At 43.0% G+C, this 23,454-nt stretch overlaps 1 protein-coding gene across 3 annotated transcripts in view; it reads left to right on the top strand.

Moving 5' to 3' along the window:
• The window catches only part of stard13 (StAR related lipid transfer domain containing 13), a 363,098-nt gene that overhangs the window by 201,087 nt on the left and 138,557 nt on the right, over positions 1-23,454 (top strand). Inside the window, exon 1 of one of the 3 annotated variants that reach the window (XM_033022889.1) lies at positions 20,977-21,203. The exons of the other annotated variants lie outside the window; for them this stretch is intronic. Within the exon in view, the coding sequence (XP_032878780.1) occupies positions 21,083-21,203 (121 nt within the window). The 5' untranslated portion in view covers positions 20,977-21,082. Of the gene's footprint in view, positions 1-20,976; positions 21,204-23,454 lie in introns of those variants that run through there. 3 annotated transcript variants of the gene reach the window in all.

Below are 23,454 nucleotides of genomic sequence, written 5' to 3'. Positions count from 1 at the left end.
GGCCTCAGAGGTCTGTTAGAGAACATTAGTGAACAAACAGCATCATGAAGCCCAAGGAACACGCCAGACAGGTCAGGGATAAAGTTGTGGAGAAGTTTAAAGCAGGGTTAGGTTATAAAAAAATATCCCAAGCTTTGAACATCTCACGGAGCACTGTTCAATCCATCATCCGAAAATGGAAAGAGTATGGCACAACTGCAAACCTACCAAGACATGGCCGTCCACCTAAACTGACAGGCCGGGCAAGGAGAGCATTGATCAGAGAAGCAGCCAAGAGGCCCATGGTAACTCTGAAGGAGCTGCAGAGATCCACAGCTCAGGTGGGAGAATCTGTCCACAGGACAACTATTAGTCGTGCACTCCACAAATCGGGCCTTTATGGAAGAGTGGCAAGAAGAAAGCCATTGTTGAAAAAAAGCAATAAGAAGTCCCGTTTGCTGTTTGGCACACAGCAAACATGTGGAGGAAGGTGCTCTGGTCAGATGAGACCAAAATTGAAGTTTTTGGCCTAAATGCAAAACGCTATGTGTGGTGGAAAACTAACACTGCACATCACCCTGAACACACCATCCCCACTGTGAAACATGGTGGTGGCAGCATCATGCTGTGGGAATGCTTTTCTTCAGCAGGGACAGGGAAGCTGGTCAGAGTTGATGGGAAGATGGATGGAGCCAAATACAGGGCAATCTTGGAAGAAACCCTGTTAGAGTCTGCAAAAGACTTGAGACTGGGGCGGAGGTTCACCTTCCAGCAGGACAACGACCCTAAACATACAGCCAGAGCTACAATGGAATGGTTTAGATCAAAGCATTTCATGTGTTAGAATGGCCCAGTCAAAGTCCAGACCTAAATCCAATTGAGAATCTCAAGTCAAGTCAAGTCAAGTCAAGTCAAGTCAAGTTTATTTGTCACATACACATACGAGATGTGCAGTGAAATGAAAGTGGCAATGCTCGCGGACTTTTTGTGCAAAAGACAAACAACCAAACAACCAAACAAACTATAAACACAATCATAACACACATATTCTTTTACATAATAAATAATGGAAGGAAAAACGTTCAGTAGAGTTAGTCCCTGGTGAGATAGGCGTTTACAGTCCGAATCTCTGGCAAGACTTAAAAATTGCTGTTCACAGTCGCTCTCCATCCAATCTGACTGAGCTTGAGCTATTTTGCAAAGAAGAATGGGCAAAAATTTCAGTCTCTAGATGTGCAAAGCTGGTAGAGACATACCCCAAAAGACTTGCAGCTGTAATTGCAGCGAAAGATGGTTCTACAAAGTATTGACTCAGGGGGGCTGAATACTTTTGCACGCCACACTTTTCAGTTTTTTATTTGTAAAAAAATTTGAAAACCATGTATCATTTGCCTTCCACTTCACAATTATGCACCACTTTGTGTTGGTCTATAACATAAAATCCCAATAAAATACATTTACGTTTGTGGTTGTAACGTGACAAAATGTGGAAAAGTTCAAGGAGTATGAAAACTTTTGCAAGCCACTGTATCTATATATCTATATTACTAAAAGTCAGGTGTGGGTCTTTGATGATGCTGGTTGCCTTTTTGATGCAGCACTTCCTATCATTCCCTTCGATGATTGGGAGGTCAGTACGCATGGTGGACCGGGTAGTGTCTACCACTTAACCAAACTAAACTAAACCCTCCCTTCTGTACATTTGTAGAAACCCATGAGTGTATTCATCAACACACCTAATCTCCTCAATCTTCTAAGGTAGTAAAGGGATTGATCGGCTTTCTTTACGATTTGCTGGGTCCAGGACAGATCATCAGATATATGCACGGCCACGAACTTGAAGTTGTTTTTGGGGTGACAAGATATTTAAAATTGCTCCTGGAAAGACACATCTCCAGGGAGACACTGTCAGCATTTCTGCCTCCTTCCCATTCTTATTCTGCTCTCTGCCACTGAGTTGTGATTATAGTATTGGACTAGCAACACAGAAACTGTGTAGTTAGGATTAACACACACCCGCTATTTGAGCAATCACAAGAAACTGTATGTTGACCGAACTTTAGACACAGTGCTGTTTTCCTGAATCAGTCGGTTCCTAAGATTTCACGAGGCAGAGGGATAATAGATGTACAAAGTGTTTCAAATTCAAAGTCAAGAATGGATCCCTGGCTATAAAGGGCATGATAAGCTCATAAGCAATCACATTTTTTACTTCGTCAGATTTACAAATTAACTTATTTATCTTGCTTTCCATTAACTAATTAACATTGAACAGTACAGCACAAAAATAAGCCCTTCAGCCCACTATGTCTGTACTGAAAATAATGCCAAGACCACGTCTTGCTGCTTTACATCTCCAGAGTCCTGGATTCGATCCTGACTAGTGGTGCTGTCTGTAAGTCCGTTTTGTACGTTCTCCCTCCGACCGCGTGGGTTTTCTCTGCGTGCTCTAGTTTCCTCCCACACTCCAAAGACGTACAGGTTCATAGGTTAATTGGCTTTGGTAAAATTATCAATAGTCCCTAGTGTGTAGGATAGTGCTAGTGTATGGGGTGATTGCTGGTCAGACTCGGTGGGCAGAAGGGCCTGTTTCCACTGTATCTTTAAAGTCTAAAGTCAGAAGTGTCTTAATTGTCTGCATATGATCCATATTTCTCCATTTTCTGCATATCCATATGCCTATCCAAAAGTCTCTTAAATGCCTCTTTCGCATCTGCCTCCACTACTAGCCCAGGCAGCACATTCCAGATGAGAAAATACACGGCAAGATTAGCAAGTCTACAGATGATACAAAATAGAATGGTTTTGCAGATAGTGAAGATGGTTGTGAAAAACTGCAGCAAGATCTTGATCAGTTGGCATAGTGAGCTGAGGAATAGTTGATGGAATTTAATGGAGAACAATGTGAGGTGTTACATTTTGGGAAGTCTAACACGGGCAGGACCTACACAGTAAATCAGAAGGCTCTGGGTAGTGTTGTAGAGCAGAGGGATCTAGGAGTGCAAGTGCATAGTTCCCTGAAGGTGAAGTCGCAGGTAGATTGGGTGGTCAAAAAGGCTTTTGGCACATTGGCCTTCATCAGCCAGAGTATTGAGTATAGAAGTTGGGAAGTCATTTTGCAGTTGTATAAGACATTTGTGAGACCGCATTTAGAATATTGTGTTCAGTTCTAGGCACCGTGTTAAAGGAAAGATGTTGTTAAGCTGGAAAGGGTACAGAGAAGATTTACAAGGATGTTGCCAGGACTAGAGGGTCTGAGCTATGGGCAGTGGTTGAGTAGGCTGGAACTGTATTTCTTGGAGCGCAGGAGGATGAGGGGTGATTTTATAGCGGTTTATAAGATCATGAGAGGAATAGATTGGGTAGATGCACAGAGTCTCTTGCCCAAAGTAGGTGAATTGAGGACCAGAGGACATAGGTTTAAGGTGAACGGGAAAAGATTTAATAGGAATCTGAGGGGTAATGTTTTCACACAAAGGGTTGTGGATGTATGGAACAAGCTGCCAGAAGAGGTAGTTGAGACAGGAACTATCCCAACATATAATAAACAGTTAGACAGGCACATAGATAGGACATGTTTGGAGGGATATGGACCAAATGCTGGCAGGTGGGACTAGTGTAGCTAGGACATGTTGGCCAGTGTGGGCAAGGTGGGCCGAAGAGCCTGTACATCTCCTTTAAACTTTGCTCCTCTCACCTTATTGATATTGACTGTGATGTAAAATAGGCAAGGTATCAATCACTCTGAAGAAGGATCCAAGCTAAAGCATCGTTAGTCCATTCCTTCCACAAATGCTGTCTGGCCTGCTGGGGTGGGAGATTGCAACGTTCACACGGTAAACCATGTTTCGACGAATGCAATCAACCTGACTTGCACAAACAGAAGATCAAACAGAACAAGTTGTCTTACAATTTTAGGCTGTGCACGCCATACACAAGAAGAAAAATAAGCCTGGCCTGCTGAGTTCCTGCAGCGCTAAGTGTTTTGCACAAGATTCCAGCTTCTGCAATTCCTTGTGTCTCCAAAATATTTATCAATTTGGGTATGATTATTTTGCAACTGTTTAAAAATAAGAGATAATGAGTAAACCAACTTAAGCTTAATTGGCCAGAATGGATTTTTAATAGCTGTTGTTTAGAGAACATTGGAACTCAAAGGATTTCTGTGACTCTGCCCTCAAACAAATCATCGTATATAATATTCCATTCTGCACTCACAAGCATAGTTATAATAGAAGCAGCCAAATATTTGTACTAATTTATCATTTGGAAAGCAGCCTCAGACTCTGCTAGAAAGCCACATACACAAGCCTGGCATGTTCTTAATTTCAACCTGTCAAATTCTATGTGTATATAAATTGGCAAAAGCAATACTTCTTTGAGAAGGAGAGAGAGAGAAAGAAAAAGAGAGAGGGAGGGAGAGGAAAATAGAGAGACAGCATTAGGCCTTTCAGTCCACTGAGTCCATGCTGACCATACATCATCCTTTTACAGTAATCCTGTATTGATCCTATTTTGTTTCATTCACCCCATATTTTCATTGACACAAAGTGCTGGATTAACTCAGATGTTTAAGAAAGAACTGCAGATGCTGGAAAAATCAAAGGTAGACAAAAATGCTGGAGGAACTCAGCGGGTGAAGCAGCATCTATGGAGCGAAGGAATAGGTGACGTTTCGGGTCGAGACCCTTCTTCAGACTGATGTGGGGGTGGGGTGGAGGCGGGAAAAAGAAAGGAAGAGGCGGAGACAGTAGGCTGTGGGAGAGCTGGGACGGGGAGGGGAAGGTGGGAGAAAGCAAGGACTACCTGAAATCGGAGGTCAATGTTCATACCGCTGGGGTGTAAACTACCCAAGCGAAATATAAGGTGCTGTTCCTCCAATTTGCGGTGGGACTCACTCTGGCCATGGAGGAGGCCCAGAACAGAAAGGTCAGATTCGGAATGGGAGGGGGAGTTGAAGTGCTGAGCCACCTGGAGATCAGGTTGGTTAATGTGAACTGAGCGGAGGTTTTGGGCGACGTGATTGCCAAGCCTGCGCTTGGACTCACCGATGTAGAGCAGCTGACACCTAGAACAATGGCGTAGCTATGGGCATGCGCATGGGCCCCAGCTATGCCTGCCTCTTCGTAGAGTACATCGAACAATCCTTGTTCGAGGCATACCAGGGCCCTATCCCCGAACTCTACCTCCGCTACATTGACGATTGCATTGGTGCTACCTCCTGCACCCATGCAGAACTCACTGACTTCATCCATTTCATCACCAACTTCCATCCGGCACTCAAATTCACCTGGACCATTTCCGACATCTCCCTACCGTTTCTAGACCTCACTATCTCCATCGCAGGTAACGGACTACTGACCGACATCTACTACAAACCCACTGACTCCCATGGCTATCTGGACTACACTTCTTCCCACTCTGCTTCCTGTAAGGACTCTATCTCCTACTCCCAATTCCTCCGTCTGCGCGGCATCTACACCCAGGATGAGGTGTTCCAAACCAGGACATCAGAGATGTCCTCATTCTTTAGGGAATGGAGGTTCCCTTCCGACTATAGATGAGGTTCTCATCAGGGTGTCCTCTATATCCCGTAGGTTCACTCTCACTCCCCATCCCCCACTCGTAACAAGGAGAGAGTCCCCCTTGTCCTCACCTTCCACCCTATCAGCCGTCACATACAACAGATAATCCTCCGACATTTTCGCCACCTCCAACGGGATCCCACCACTGGCCACATCTTCCCACCTCCTCCCCTTTCGGCTTTCCGCAGAGACCGCTCCCTCCATAACTCCCTGGTCAACTCGTCCCTTCCCAACCAAACCACCCCTTTTTCCCTTGCAGCTGCAGGAAATGCTGCACTTGTCACTTTACCTCCCCCCTCGACTCCATCCAAGAACCCAAGCAGTCTTTCCAGGTGAGGCAGAGGTTCACCTGCACCTCCTCCAACCTCATCTATTGCATCCGTTGTTCTGGGTGTCAACTGCTCTACATCGGTGATACCAAGCGCAGGCTTGGCGATCGCTTCGCCCTACACCTCCGCTCAGTTAGCATTAACCAACCTGATCTCTTGGTGGCTCAGCACCTCAACACCACCTCTCATTCTGAATCAGACCTTTTTGGCCTGGGCCTCCTCTATGGCCAGAGTGAGTCCCACCGCAAATTGGAGGAGCAGCACCTCATATTTCGCTTGGGTAGTCTACACCCCAGCAGTATGAACATTGACTTCTCTAATTTCAGGTAGTCCCTGCTTTGTCCCTCCTTCCTCTCCCCTTCCCAGCTCTCCCACAGTCTACTGTCTCCGCATCTTCCTTTCTTCTTCCAGCCCCCCCCCCCCAACATCAGTTTGAAGAAGGGTCATGACCTGAAGCGTCACCTATTCCTTCGCTCCATAGATGCTGCCTCACCTGCTGAATTTCTCCAGCATTTTTGATTAACTCAGATGGGTCAGGCAGCATCTCTGCAAGACATGGATAGGTGACATTTCAGGTCGGGACCTTTGTTCAGACAAGATTGTCTTGACATCATGTTTAGCATGGACATTGTGGCCGAAGGGCCTGTTCCTGTGCAGTGCTGGCTTACCTCTGAGTTTGACGAAGAGGCAGACAAGTTACTGATCCATGTCTTCCAAAGATGCTACTTGACTTGCTGAGTTACTCCAGTATTTTGTGGGGGGGTTTTTCATCAGATTCTACCGCTCACCAACATACCAGGGTCAATTAACCTACATGAACACATGTTTTTGGGATGTGGGAGGAAACCGGAGCATCCAGAGGAAACCCCCGCGATCGCAGGTAGAACATGCAAACTCAACACAAACAGCACCCGAGTTCAGAATCGAACCTGGGTCTCTGGCGCTATGAGGCAGCAGTCATTATACTCATAAATGTAGAACATTTTCTATTCTGATTAGCTCAACAGATGTCCTCCCTAGGTACAATCAGATTTTAGAGACAAATAATGAATGTCCTTTTATAGTTTATGGAAGAGAAATAATTAAATAATTATAATTAGAAATAAAATCCCACGGTATTGGATGTAGGACTCAAAATGTGAAATGGAAATTATTCTGGGTTATTGCAGTGTCAATTTGTTTCTAATGCATATTCTTCTTGAAGTGCATTTTAATCACCATTAAAGTTCATTTCAAGAAAGTTCATTTCACGCTGGTAGAACTGCTGCCTCTCAGAGCCAGAAACCGGGTTTGAAACTGACCTCCAGTGCTGTCTCTGTGGGTGTGCACTGTGTGGAGTTTGATTCCCTTTCCCAAAATTACACAAAATGTCAAGAATCAAGAGAATTCTGAAGCATGGTTAAATAGAAATGACCTTGTCAGATAAGCAGGCAGCGTATCCAAACATGCAGTTACAGTATTTATTGCTGGACCTGCATTGATTTCATTGCAAGAGCAACAGTTTTATATGTTACTTGGAAATGTGGCATGTTATGCTTTACTCACTTCATGTATCCCATGATCACGAACATAAACATACGCTCTACTTATAAAACATTATTGGATTTGACAGGTATTAACTCTTATATCTCTATACTGCTCATCACATTTTCAGATGTTTCATAAAATGCATTTGGGCAGCACAGTGAGGCAGCGGTAGAGTTACTGCCTCACAGCACCAGACGGGTTTGATCCCAACCTCGGGCACTATCTGTTTGGAGTTTGCACGTTCACCATGTGGATCACGTGGGTTTCCACCAGGTGCTCCGGTTTTCTTCCACGTCCCCAAAACACGTGGGTTTGTAGGTTAATTGGCCTCTGTAAATTGACCTTAACGTGTAGGGAATGGATGAGAAAGTGGGATAACATAGTATTAGTGTGAATGGTTACCATGGAGTTGGTGGGTCAAAGCAAGAGCGGAACTCGCTATCAAAACATGGAGGGGACCGGGGACACAATTTTTTGGTGGCCACGCGCGCATGCGCACACTCACACACACACACGTGCGCGAGGCTTCGGAGGCTCAATCCAGCGCTAAATGCAGCTCTGCCTGTCTCACCGGGTTAACTACAGCCCATTGCCTGCTGACCGACGTCTCTCTCGTCCAATCGGCGCCCTCGATCATCAGTCCCTCCCCACTGTCTCGCGGAAAGTAGAGATTTCACCGGGTTTTAAAATCCGGATTACAAAAACTTGGGGGGGAGGTTGTTCCCCATCTCTCAAAACATGGGGGGGACGTGTCCCCTCTGGCCTCCCCGGGTTTTCCGCCCCTGGGTCAAAGGGCCTGTTTCCATGCTGTATCTTCCAATCAAGCTTTGATTGTTAACTATGCCAGCAGCAATATTTTAAAAATCTAAAATAAAATCACATTATATTCTGAATTTTCTATGACTTTGAAGTCTTTTAATATTTAGTTTAGTTTAGTTTAGTTTATTATTATCATGTGTACCTAGGTACAGTTAAAAGTTTTTTTTAACGGTATTTAAACAAAAATAATAAAAGTCCAAGTTGTGTACCTCTTGAGAGAAGGTTTATTTAGTGAGCCATTAACATAATCAATACTATTGGGGTATTTTAACACCACAGTTCACTTCCTTGAAGCAAAATGTGTTAATGTTGCATTAGCTCTAAGCACAAGTAAGACCTAAAACACGTCCTTTTATCAGATATAGGGCAGACAATTACCATTAAAATGCCAAGCAGGATAGAGCTGTAGACCACACAGAGTACAATGGGGATGAGATGGGTGGTCAGAGATGAAATCTAAACAATTTTCTGTCCCTGTGGTGGACAATCATCACAAATTAAATACCACGCCAGACAAACACTGGTGTGTGAAAATTGAACCAAGTCACATTCTTTTTTGTCACTCCAACAGCTCTGTGTTCAGTGTTTAAGTCATGTCTGAGCCTTGTGTTTAGGATTACCTTAATTATCTTATTCTTTTTTTTTTTTTAATAATCTTTTTATTAGAGGCAGGTACATATCATATTAAAAACATTTCATGTATATCATTCCTACATTACTAATATTATCAATTGATATTAACTCTGCTTCTAGTATTTTTTTTATATAGATAGAAAATAAGAAAGAGAAATAAAAAAAGAAAGAAGTATAATAAAGAAGAATGGAATAATTTACTAAAAATACAACTTTGGAGATAAGTTCGTAAATTATAAAGTATAACTTTTCATCTAATCCTTAATTCGAGTTTTAGTCAGGTTCATGTGCCGAGCCAGTCTGCCCCTTCAAGTAGTGAATGAATGGAGACCGTATTCTGATGTTTATCTTATTCTGATTACATGACGATCTACCTTTTAGACTTTAGACTTTACTTTAGAGACACAGAGTGTAAATAGGCCCTTTGGCCCACCGAATCACTCCTGACCAGCGATTATCCCATACACCAGGGACAATTTACAATTTACATAAGCCAATAAACCTACAACCCTGTCCATCTTTGAAGTGTGGGAGGAAACCGGGGCACCCGGAGAAGGCCCAGGAGGGAGAATGTACAAATCCGTACAGCCATCAACTGTAGTCAGGATCCAACTTGGGTCACTGTCACGATAAGGCAGCAACTCTACCGCTGCGCCACTGTACCACCCTAAATATAATTGAAATTAATTCACTATAAACCATGGAATGCTGAAGGTTGTGGGGAGACCTGATGGAAGTATACAAAATTCTGAGAGGCATTGATAGGATAGGCAGTCAGAACCTTTCTCCCAGGATGGAAATGCCAGTTACTAGAAAAATGACTTATAGTGCTGGAGCAACTCAGCGGGTCAGAAAGCATCTCTGGAGAACATGGATAGGTTTTGGGTCAGAACCCTTGCAGTTCCTTGTTAGTAATTACTAGAGGGCATAGCTTTAAGTCAAGAGGGGCCAAGTTTAAAGGAGATGTGTGGTACTAGCTTATTGCACAGAGGGTGGTGGGTGCATGGAACACACTGCCAGGGGTAGTGTGGAGACAGATACAATTAAGAGATTATTAGATAGGCAGGGAATGGAGGGATAAGGATTATGTGCAGGCAGAGTTGGTCTTAACATCCTGTTCAGCACAGATATGTGAGTCGAAGGGCCTGTTCCTATGCTGTACTATTCTATGTGCTATACTCTACAATATCTGTATTTTCAGAGATTTCCTGACCGGGCAAATACATTTCTGAACCATTTTAAAGGTATGACTGAATAGGTAAAATCCATTCCTCTCTGTTGTATCCATAGATCAGGGACCCAGCTTTGACTTTAGACAGTTAATCTTCCTTCAAATCCCTCACAATGTTAAACACAATAATATATATTTGCAAAAATGAATCTCTAAAGGGTGCGAAAATAGAAAAGAGCATTGATGAATTGGGCTTCAGAATGGTAGAGGGTAATGAATGTTGTTTTCAAATGTCCCATAAATACTAATGTTGGAAGAGAGTTGTTTTAACACAAACTCTAGAAATTAACTCTGACAATGCAGTACACCCTCAATGTTACACTGCACAACTAGTTTTAGTTTTAGAGATATAGGGTAGAAACAGGCCCTTCCGTCCACCGGGTCCGCACACTAATACTATCCTACACACACACTAGGGCTAATTTACACTTATACCAAGCCAATTAACCTACAAACCTGTATGTCTTTGGAGCGTGGGAGAAACCAAAGATCTCGGAGAAAACCCATGCGGTCACGGGGAGAACGTACAAACTCCATACAGATAGCACCCGTATTTGGGATCAAACCCAGGTCTCCGGCGCTGCAAGGCAGCACCTCTACTGCTGCACCACCGTGCCGCCCAACTAGGATTAAAAGGCTGCATTTGGAGTACTATGTTCAGTTTTGGTCACTCTACTATGGGTAGGATGTAATTTAGCTGGAAAGAGTGCAGAGAAGATGTATGAGGATGTTGCCAGGACCTGAGGGGCTGAACTATTGGGAGAGGTTCGGCAGCTAGGACTTTATTCCTTGGAGTGCAGGATGCTGAGGAATGATCTAATAGAGGTGTATAAAATCATGAAGGGAATTGATAGGGTAAATGCACAGAATCTTTTGCCCAGGTTGGGGAATCAAGAACTTGATGACACAGGTTTAAGATGCGAGGGGAAAGATTTAATAGGAACCTAAGAGGCAACATTTTCACTCAAAAGGTGGTGGGTATATGGAACGAGCTACCAGAGGAGGTAGTTGAGGCAGGTACTATAACAGCATTAAAAGACACTTAGACAAGTACATGGATAGGAAAAGCTGACAGGAAAATGAGCGAATGAGACTAGCTTAGATGGGGAATCGTAGTTGGCATGGATGAGTTGGGCCGAAGGGCCTGTTTCCAAGCTGTATAACTCTGGTCAAAAACCTCAAGGGGGATATGAAGCATCGACTTGCCCATCTCATAACAAAAATACCTCCAACGATTCAGGCTGAAGTTTGAACCAGTGCATTTCCGTTGAAGGTCAAGGTTGTTAAAACAACCTGCCTTAAATCACATATTCAACTTTCTAATCATAAAGTCACATTGGTGAACGGTTGCCGTGTTGGACTCTACACACACCATCTATCCGCTGAGATAAATTAAAAGATTTGATAATTTTTCCAGTCATATGGAAATTAAACTGGTTTAAGATATAATCAGGTCAAACTAATTAAGAAGAGCAAGGATCTGTTTAGTCCCTTTGGGAGCCGTGGGGGTTGCCAGGAAACAAGGGCTGTTAAAGGTTTACAGGAAGGGAATAATCGAAGGAATGTCAGGACACCAGAGATACCAGGAACTGTCATAACCTAATTTCAGCATCAACCAGTCCGACAAGGTTCAGGTTTATTATTAGGGTAGACAAAAATGCTGGAGAAACTCAGCGGGTGAGGCAGCATCTATGGAGCGAAGGAAATAGGCAACGTTTCGTGTCGAAACCCTTCTTCAGACTCAGGTTTATTATTGTCATGTGTACTGAGGTACAGTGAAAGAGTTTTGTTTTGTATGCTATCCAAACACATCAGATCATACTTTACATAAATACAATCATGTGAACCTCACGTACAACAAGTAGTGCAAAAGGGAAGATACAGAGTGCAGAATATTGCTCTTAGCATTATAGTGCATCAGTGGTGAATCGGACCGTACTCTAGCTTATGGAGGACTGTTCAGAAGCCTGATAATAGAAGGGAAGGAACTGTTCCTTAGTCTGGTGGTGCATGCTTTCAATTTTTTTCAAACTCGACAGTTTTCTTATCATGTGTTGTTTGTGGAGAATAATTGATTTATTTACAGTACCTTGAGGGCATCGCTTTGAGATGAGAGGGGCAAAATTTAAAGGCTTTGCTACGGTATCTACCCTGATAACATTTAAACTGTGTGGATAATACTGGTAGATGATCACAAAGTTTATGAACAGCTATTACTGAATAGGTATGTTAAAAATAATATTTGATTAGTTGTTAGATTGTTTTACATCCAGTGTATGGGTGATCCCAATATGGCTGTAATCCCATGACAAGGATTTGGTTTGACTTCTGACCTTTCTCAATGTGGATATTGTGACACAGGGCAGAAAGAATTCTCTATGAAGCTTTTCGAGCAGATGTCAGCGGGAAACCACAAAATCCTGCTTCTCCAGTCTTTGTCCCTAATGAGTACTGTTGAAATCTGTAACCTTGATCTCTGAACTCTGGGCCACCAAGAAGAATACAGTCAAATCCACAAAGTTCTCTTTTTTCCTCTTCCTTATCATACTCATAGCCTCATACATCATCAAAACAAGCCCTTAGGCCCAACTTGTCCATGCCAACCAAGGTGCCCCATCTAAGTGACTCCCATTTACCTGTGTTTGGCCCATGTCCCTCTAAACTTTTCCTACCCATGTACCTGTCCAAGTGTCTTTTAGACCCTTCTTCAGACTGAGAGTCAGGAGAAAAGGGAATTAGAGATATAGACGGTCCTTAGAACAAATGAATGGAAGTTATGCAAAAAGCAACGATAATCAACGATAATCAAGAAAATGTGGAGCCCACAATGGTTCATTGTTGGCTGTGGGATAGGTGATAACGAGTTACACAGACAGAGGAAGTCAACGGGACGACTAGTATGGTGACTAGGGTGGAGAGGGACGAAGAGAGATGAGATGAAAGGGTTACTTGAAGTTAGAGAAGTCAAATTTTATACCATTGGGTTGTAAACTGCCCTAATCTCACACCTTTTGTTTCTTCATCTCTGGCCTTTGTCCAACCATCTGCCATCAAAACCCACCCCTTATCTGTATCCACCTATCACTTTACAGCCTGTGTTCCACCCCGATCTCTTCCAGCTTTCTCTCCCCCCCCCCCCCCCCCCCACTACAATAATCTAAAAAATTGGAAAATACACCCATTCTATATATGTTTTTAAAGTATTATAGGTCACCTGTTTATTGTGAGGTCAAGCACCTTGCATCTGGCTGAATAAAATTTCCACCATAGTTGTAATCAAGTTTATTGTCTTATGCACAAGTGCAGTGAGGTGCAAGTACAATGCTAATCTTGCTTGCTGCAGACTCAGGAGCACATAGGCTTAGACAACATAAATTACATATAAATTCTACAAGACAATTCTACAAATGAGTGAAAAAAATGTCCCAAAAAAGGCTTAGGTTTAGGATTATTATTGTCACTTCAATGGATATGCTCTCTTTCAGATGAAGTGTTAGCTCTAGGTCCCTTATACCTTCTTAGTTTAGGTTTAGGTTTATTATTGTCATGTGAACCAAGCTACGGTGAAAAGCTTTGTTTTGCATGCTATCAAATCAAATCAGATAATACTATACATAAATGCAATCAAGCCTAACTCAAGTACAATAGGTATAGCAAAGGGGAAGTTCCCTGCATTGTAGCGCACCAGTTCCAGAGACAAAGTCCCATGTCCGCAATGGAGTTGAAGTGAATCGGACAGTACTTTAGCTTATGAAAGGACCGTTATGAAAGAACCTGTTCCTGATCCTGATTTTGCGCTTTCAAGCTTCTATACCCTCTGGCGGACGGGAGCAGGGAGAAGAAAGGAATGGCTGCATATTTTTTAATGATACTAAGCTGCTGCGAGAAGGAATGTGAGATGATTTACGTGGATCCGAGGAACAACAAAAAATAATATATTTTAAATATTGAAAAAGTACCTCATTTCATTAGCCAGAGCTGCTCATGAAGCACAAAGAGTTAATTTGCAGGTGCAGCAAGTACTTAATAAAACAAGTGGTGTTTTGTTGGCTTTTGTTGCAAAGATCATGGAGTTCAATTGTTGCAATAGCACAGGGATTTGACAAAACCACGCCTGGAGGACAATGTGTAGCTTTGGCGCATTAAAAACACTCCAAGCCAAGTGAACAAGAATTATTTTGGTGATAAAAGAGTTCAGAGAGGAGCGATTGATCAAGAGTCAAGAGTGTTTTATTATAATTTGTACCAGAACGGAACAAATAATATTCTTGTTTGTAAACACAGCACTCAATGGGTAACATAATAAACAGACAAAGAAAAATTCAATAAATAATAAAAATCCAATGTAGTGCAAAGCAAAACAAACCTCAAAGTCCCTAATGCAACCCAGGCAACCCTAGTTGTGGTTTTAGTAGGATGTGTCTACACTCATTGCAGTTTAGAAGAAAGAGAGGTGATTGAATGAAAACATATGAGACTTTGAGACGCCTCAACAAGTAATAGGCAACAAGCTCTTAGCTGGAGAGTCTAAAATTGGAAGGCAGAATCTCAGGTTAAGGGGGTTTCTACTTAAAGAGAAACAATTTTATTCTTTGGAATTCTGCAACCCATTTGGTGGTGAATGTTCAGTCATTAAAATACATTTATGATGGAGATTGATACCATTTTGTTGGAGTAGGAGTATTAAGGGCAATGGTATTATGCAACTGCAGTAATGTCCAGAATCATCCATGATCTTTGAACACCAGAAAAGACTGGAGGAGTATATTTGCCGACCTGCTCTTATTTTTGTGAATTCTCATATTAAACAAGCATTTTTATCATTTATGAGTTCATAAGTTATAGGAGCGGAATTAGGCCATTTGGCCCATCAAGTCTACTCTGCCATTCAATCATGGCTGACCTGATTTTCATAGAACAGTACAGAACATTGTACAGCATAAGAAAAGTCCCTCTGTCCCACAATGTTTGTACCGAACATGATGCTAAATTAAACTAATCTCTTCTGCCTCCATGTGATCCATATCGCTCTATTCCCTGCATATGCATTTGACTATTTAAAAGTATCTTAAATGTATCTGTCACCAATATTACCTCTGGCAGTGTGTTTCAGGCACCCACCACCCTCTGTGTAAAAAACCTGCCCCACACATCACTCTTAAACTGTCCCTCTCACGTTAATGCTATGTTCTCTCCTTGTTGACATTTCCACCCTGGGAAAAGGGTCAGATTGTCTACCCTATCTATGCTCCTCATAATTTTATATAGTTCTACCAGGTTCCCCCCTCAACCTCTGCCGTTTCAGAGAAAACAATCCAAGTCTGTCCAACCTCTCCCTGTAGCTAATACTCTCTAATTCAGGTAGCATTCTGGTAAACCTCCGTACCTTCTCCAAAGCCTCCACATCCTCCCTGTACTGGACAGAACTGTGCTGACCAGAATTGCACACAATATTCCAAATGCGGCCTAACCAAAGTCCGTGAAATGCTTTCCTGACTCTTGTAAGTACAATGCCCCATTTCTGTTTATTTTGAGGCGAGACTGCACAATAGTGACTATTTTTGGTGTGGATGTAATAACGTTTTGCAAATGCCTTTTTTTGTAGCATTACTGCTGTTTGAATTAATAGTGATTTCTTAATCAATATCTACACACTGTGAACTGAGTTCCTACAACATGTATTTCCCTCCAAAAAAGATCTATTACCTGCCAGGCTTTGTTCTACCCTTCCTCTCTCCCAGCTTTCTCATATTCCTACTATCAGTCTGATGAAGGGTCCCTGCACAAAATCTCACCTATCCACTTTCTTCAGAGTTGCTGCCTGACCTGCTAAGTTACTCCAGCACTTAGTGTCTTTTTTTTTTGTAAACCGGCATCTGCAGTTCCTTGTTTCAATGTTTCTCTCCCTGTCCCTTTCCTACAACCCTAAGTCCCAGTTACACGTTGCCCTCTGGTTTAGTATGCCTTGAGCAGTCCCATGACATTACAATGGAAATTTCAGTCTAATTACATTGCAATGTAAAGAAAATGCCAAATAAAAATGATTACGATGAGAAAGGTAAACAGTCCCAAGGTGGAATGAATGAATTTGCACTTGTTGCACTCTGCTGCTGTGATAAGCAGCTGCCAGCAATGTAACTGACCATGCTGGCAAAGATTCAATCCCAGCAGACTAACAAAAATAATTCACCCAGAATCACACGGAAGTTGCACAACACTTTCAAATCCAAAATCTTCCAGGGCTAATATAATAATTGCATAACAGTGTACGTAGCCCAGACCATCAGGCAAACCAACCTCTCCTCCATTGACTCCATATACACCTCGTTACCTCGCCATGGACACCAGCATAGTCAAGGATGGGTCTCTCCCCGGACAATCCCTCTTCTCTCCTCTCAGGCAAGAGGTAGAGAAGTGTGAAAGCGAATATCTCCAGATTCAGGGACAGTTTCTTCCCAGCCGTTATCAGATAACCGAACCATCCTATCACCAACTGGAGAACCTACCATCTACCTCATTGCAGATCCTTGGGCTATCTTTCACCAGACTTTAATGGATTTTATCTTGCACTAAACCCTTTATCCTGTGTCTGTACACTGTGGACAGATTGATTGTAATTATATATAGTCTTTCAACTGACCGGTTAGCACACGACAAAAAAGCTTTTCACTGTACATGTGACAATAAAATAAAATAAACTAAACTGAAGTAACAGGTTAGGGCTGATACTGATTTGAGCATGTACACACTGACGGATAATTGATTCATAGGAGCGGCAAAGTGACGCAGTCGGTTAACCGGGTTCAATCCCGACCTTAGGTGCTGTCTGTGTGGAGTTCACATATTTTCCCTGTGATCGCGTGGGTTTTCTTCGGGTGCTCCAGTTTCCTCCCACATCCCAAAAGACGTGCTGGTTTATAGATGAATTGGCCTTTGTAAATTGCATATGTAGGGAGTGAATGAGATAGTGGGATAATATAGAACAAGTGTGAATGGGAGATCGATGGTCGCATGGATTTGGTGGGCCGAAGGGCCAGTTTCCATGCTGTATCTCTAAACTAAACTTAACTAGGCCTCCACTACCACCTCCAGCAGTGCATTCCAAACACCCACCAATCAGTAATAAACATGCCAAGCACATCTTCCTTAAAATCTGCCCCTCTCGCCTTAAAACTATGCTCTCCAGTCCTTGGCATCTCCACCTGGGGGGAAAAAGTTAACGTACATTGTAAGTGGGCTTGTGCATTAAAACAATGGTATCTACTCTGTGAATAAAATCAGTAAACGCTGTAAATACTTAGTGGGGCAAGGCAGTGGACATTTCCGGTCAACGACCTATGACATCACAGAGTCAGATGTCATAGTCTTGCAACATTAACTTTTTCAGCACGTTTGAGGTGAATGTATTTTTGCACTTGTGCCACTTGCTTAATGAGTGTTTCCATCGTCTTCTATTTTTATTTCATGCTCCCAGCATCGGCTGGGTTTTGCTTTTGTGGTAGTGGTATGTGTACCTCCTTTGGAAATAATAACACAACTCTTGGTAAAGTCAGAGTAACCATTTCCAAATAAACAAAACAGTAATTCAATCATGTTGTAAAATTTAAAATGTTCCATTTTATTCACAAGGAATCACTTTTAATTAAAAAAAATAAAGTGATATGTCCTATAGGATAATTGATTTGCTAATCACATTAGTAGAAAAATGTTGCAAATTGATCAACAATACCAGAAAAAAGATGTATATAGTGGTCAAATAATATTCAAATGAGGCTCCATATCATTTTGAAATTATTCCAGAATATTTTTCTGCTGCACTATTGAACATTGAACATAGAACAACAGTACAGCACAGGAAAAGGCCCTTTGGACCACAATGTCCGTGTCAAGTTAAACTATTATCCTCTGCCTGCATGTGATTTACTTCCATCTATTCCCTGCGTATCCAGGTGTCTATCTAAAAGCCTCTTGAATACTACTCTCATATCTACGTCCACCGCCACCACCCGGCAGCAGGTTCCACACACTCACCAACATCTGTGTAAAAAACTTTAAACATTGCCCCGCTCACCTTAAAGCTATGCCCTCCACATCTGCGAAGGGAATGGATAGACAATGTTTCAGGTTGGGACTCTTCTTCAGGCTCAGCCGTAGAACAGCGCACTACAGTAACAATCCCTTTGGCCCACAATTTCTGTGCTGCACATGATGCCAAATTGAACTAATCTCCTTAAAATGGAGAGTGTGCAAAGAAGATTTACTGGGATGTTGCCAGGACTTTAGAGCTTGAGCTACAGGGAGAGGTTGGGCAGGCTAGGACTTTATTCCTTGGTGCACAGGAGGACAAGGGGTGATCTTATAGAGGAGTATAAAATCTTATGGGGAATAGATGTATGATAATACGGTATACACAAAATGCTGGAGTCTCTAGAGAGAAGGGATGGTTGACGTTTCGCGTTGAGACCTTTCTTCAGACTGATGTCAGTTGGAGACAGTAAGACTGTTGGGAGAACTGGGAAGAGGGAGGGGATAGAGAGGGAAAGCAAGGGCTATTTGAAGTTAGAGAAGTCAATGTTCATACCGCTGGGGTGTAAACTACCCAAGTGAAATATGAGGTGCTGTTCCTCCAATTTGCGCTGGGCCTCATTCTGACAATGGAGGATGCCCAGGACAGAAAGGTCACATTAGGAATGGGAGGCAGAGTTGAATTGCTGAGCAACCCGGAGATCAGGTAAGTTATGACGGACTGAGTGGAGGTGTTTAGCGAAACGATCGCCGAGCCTGCACTTGGTTTTGCCGATATAGAGAAGTTGACACCTGGAATAGCAGATACAGTTGATGAGGTTGGAGGAGGTGCAAGTGAACCTCTGCCTTACCTGGAAAGACAATTTGGGTCCTTGGATGGAGTCGAGGGGGGGAGTTAAAGTGACAGGTGTTGCATCTCCTGCGGTTGCAGGGGAAAGTACCTGGGGAGGGGGTGATTTGGGTAGGAAGGAACAAATTGAGCAGGGGGTTTCAGAGGGAACGGTCTCTGCAGAAAGCAGAAAGGGGTGGAGATGGGAAGTTGTGGCCAGTAGTGAGATCGCGTTGGAGGTGGCGAAAATGTTGGAGGATTATATGCTGTATGGCTGTATGGGGTGGAAGATGAGGACAAGAGGGACTCTGTTCTTGTTACGAATGGGGGGAGGGGTGTAAGAGCAGAGCAGCGGGATATCGAGGAGATCCTAGTGAGAGCCTCATCTATAATGGAAGAGGGGAACCCACGTTTCATAAAGAATGAGAACAGCTCCGATGCCCTGGTATGGAAAACCATCCTGGAGTAGATGGAGGAATTGGGAGTAGGGGATAGTCTTTCTATCATTGTGATAATAGGGTGAATAGTATGAAGCCTTTTACCCAGAGAAGAGGAATCAGGAACCAGAGGACATACAGTAGGTTTAAGATGAGAGGGTAAAGATTTAATAGGAACCTGTTTTCACACACAGCGTGGTGGGTATATGGAATGAGCTGCCAGAGGAAGTAATTGACACAGGTACTATAACAACATTTAAAAGGCATTTGAACCTTCTCTTACTTAGAATACAGAACAGTACAGAGAAGGAGCAGGCAACACGGGTACATCGATAGGAAAGATTTACAGGGAAAGGGGCCAAACACAGCCTGATGGGACTAGTGTAGATGGGGCATCTTGGTTGGCATGGACAAGTTGGGCTGAAGGGCGTGGTTCCGTCCTTTATGACTATCACTCCTCTGCCTGTATATGATGCCTCCATTATCTATGTGTCCATCTGAAAGACTCTTAAAGGTCAGTGTTGTATTTGTCTCCACCACAACTGTGTTTAAAATCAAACCTATTGTCAGATAAAGATAAACTCATCGTATAACACCCACATGGGAATAGACGGGATGTTAGGTTTGTTTATTATTGTCACATGTACCAAGGTACAGTGAAAAACGTTGTTTTGCATGCTATCCAATCAGATCAGCTACACTGTACATACATTTAAAATTTAATGTTATAAGAGCAGAATTGGGCCATTTGGCCCATTGGGTTTAATCCACCATTCAATCATGGCTGATCATCTTTCCCACTCTGCCCCATTCTCTTGCCTTCTCCCCATAACCCCTAACACCCGTACATATATGTCGATAAAGTGTAGGCAGATAAGAATTAGTCTTGACATTACCATTCTCCGACGAAATGCTGCCTTCCCCTCTGAGTTACTTCAGCACTTTGTGTCCTTTTGTGTAAACCAGCTTCTGCAGCTCCTTGCTTCTATACGCTTGGCATCACGTTCGACATAGACACTGTGGGCCGAAGGGCCTGTTCCTGTATTGTTCTGTGTTCAAAGTTAGAGAATGTTGTGTTATTTGGAAATAATATCACTCCTCCCCTTGCCTCCCATCAGATGCATTGACGTATATGAAATTTATGATGATAGATGTAATGTCAAGTCAGTAAACTGCGATACTGTAAATCGCGGTGACGCTGGCCTTTTATTGAACGGATTAAAACAAAATATTGGAAGGAAGCGAGTTGCCGGGGATGGAGTGAAGTTGGTCGGCAGAGGCAGAGCCTAGAGGCAGTGAGTTCGCATCAGTTGGTGGGACAAGCCGGCCGATGCAGTGGATGCAGTCTGCACATCTGCTTGGGAGGAAAGGGGTGCAGTGGGTGGAGAGGGGAGGGAAGGAGGAGGGAGAAGGTGCTCCTCGCAGCTCAGACCTCCTCTCCGCTTTGCAAGAGGCAGCGAGCGACCAGACAGCGTCTAAGCATGCGAGCTGCATCCGGCAGCTGTGTAACCGTGCAGCGGGCAGCCGGACTTCGCGCCGTGCGGCAGTGAGACAGGAGGGGAGGGGGGAAAGGGGGAAGGAGGGGGGCGATGAGTTGCAAAGTTTGGTGACTGGAGGAGGAGAGAGAGCAAGAAATTCCATGGAGTTGCCGGGACTGCAGCGGTAGCAGCTGCGTTAACCCTGGAGGGATGGCCCATCGGAAATCGGCGAGACACCAGCTCAGGAGGTCCTTCAGCGAACATCTGAAGGACTCCACCGCCAAAGCTTGGGATTTGTTGTGGAAGAATGTCAGGGAGCGCCGGCTCGCAGGTCAGTCTCTTCCTGAAACCCACTCCTCCCGTTTCACCTGGGCCAAGGTAGAGTGGGTAATGAATGACCCGCGGCACAGTGCACTTACTTCATGGTCACTGAGTTACTCCTGCACCTTGTGGCTTTTATAGTGTGTGTGTAAACCAGCATCTGCAGTTCCTTGTTTCTACGCTCTTAATGTAGAAAGATCCCGCTTTGGATAGGGGGGCAGCTTTACCATCTACTCAGCAAGTCTGACTGGGAATGTTCCGGGAATCCACTCGCGGGACTGACTGGGAGTCCACCGCGAGAGATGTCCCAAACAAAACGCTGCCTCAGGACACCCTTCTTCCCAAAAACCACATTTTAGATGTCCAGTTTAGATGTCAGGAATGCGTGTGGGGGGGAAACGGACATTTTAACCGACATTAGGCAGGGAATGGAGGGGTATGGATCACATGCAGGCAGAGATTAGTTTAGACACAAGGAACTGCAGACGCTGGTTTACAAAAAAAAACACAAAGTGATGGAGTAACCCAGCGGGTCAGGCAGCATCTCTGGAGAACATGAATAGACGATGTTTCGGGTCGGGACCCATCTTCAGACCTGGAATAGTTTACCTTGGCACCATAACTGCATATGCTGGTTAATACACGACATACTGGAGTAACTCCGCGTTAAGACACTTTGTGTCTTTTTATGTAACTCAGCATCTGCAATTCCTTGGCATCATGTTCAGCACAGATTCTGTGGGCCGAAGGCTGTATATGTGCTGTACTGTTCATGTGCTGTATTGCTGTATGTTCTAGTGCGGGGTTTGCATTTTGCACGGCGTGGCTGTTTGAGACTGTTTTACTCCCAGCTGTGAATCAATATTCGAAGTGGAAACAAGGAACTGCATATGCTGGTTAATACACAGCAGGACACACATTGCTGGAGTAACTCAGCGGGTCAGGCAGCATTCGCCGCTTGAAACAGCAGCCGGGCGCAATGTAAATATAGTGGGTACACAAAATGTATGTCCGTTTTCTTTTCCGATGCCGAACTTGCTCCGTAGCGTAGAACGAGTGGCAAAGTCGGTGGATGTGCTGTGACTCAGCGTGTGTGTGTCATTGGACCTGCCTCAGCTCTCTGCTCGTATGAGGAGACCAGATGCTTACTTCATTATCCATTCACCACTGTTCTGTGCCACGGGTGACATCCAATGCAAATCCCCAGATTTTAACAGCCAGCTGTCAAGTAAACCAGAGAAAGATTGTCTTTTCAAGGGTTCCAGTACTTAGTGGTCTGCTTGCCAACACTGTCTTGTCATAACACTGTAAGTCTTCACACTGGAAGACCACAAAGTGACTTTGAGGGACTAATTGCAAATTGTTTTTTTAAGTGTGTACAATATAATGTGCACACAAGATAATGTGCGTATAATGTATATGCGTACGTATACACATTATATATCGATATATTTATGTACATTATATATCTGTGTGTATGTATATAGAATATATACATCACATGTCTGTAGATGTATATACAGTACATCATATATCTGTATACGTGTGTTTAATATATATATTATGTACATGCATCAAATATCTGTACGTATATACATTATATAACTGTATATATGTGTGTGTGTGTATGTGTGTGTGTGTATATATATAAAGTAATTTGAGATTAGTCCCTCAAAGTCACTGTGGTCGCAGTGTGAAGACTTTCAGCGTGTGTTTGTATGTATGAATGTATGTAGGTATGTATGTATGTATGTATGTATGTATGTATGTATGTATGTATGTATGTATGTATGTATGTATGTATGTATGTATGTATGTCAGTACCATACCATAAAGTACCTTACCTTACCATACATACATACATACATACATACATACATACATACATTTATAGAGGACATACGTATGAAAGCATCCAATATGCTGAATGTGTACCTAGAGAATTGGTTGCTATTATATATATGTATGTCCTCTATAAATGTATGTATGTATGTATGTACGTACGTATGGATGTATGTATGTATGTATGGTAATGTACTTTATGGTATAGTACTGACACCATATGTGTGTGTATATGTGTGTATATATATATATACCATGATTCTCTAGGTACATATTCATGCTTTTTAAAAAACAGTCATCTGGCACTGTTTATTTATTTAGTGTTTTATTTTCATCTGGCTTAATTATTTATATATTATAGAGGACATTTTTTAATTGATTGAATGCACAGTCTTTTACCCAGGGTAGGGGAAGCAAGA

The sequence above is a fragment of the Amblyraja radiata genome, chromosome 6 (assembly GCF_010909765.2).
Source record: "Amblyraja radiata isolate CabotCenter1 chromosome 6, sAmbRad1.1.pri, whole genome shotgun sequence".
Taxonomy (NCBI): domain Eukaryota; kingdom Metazoa; phylum Chordata; class Chondrichthyes; order Rajiformes; family Rajidae; genus Amblyraja; species Amblyraja radiata.
Note: the sequence above shows the minus strand (reverse complement) of the source record. Positions and strands in the feature narration are given on the sequence as shown.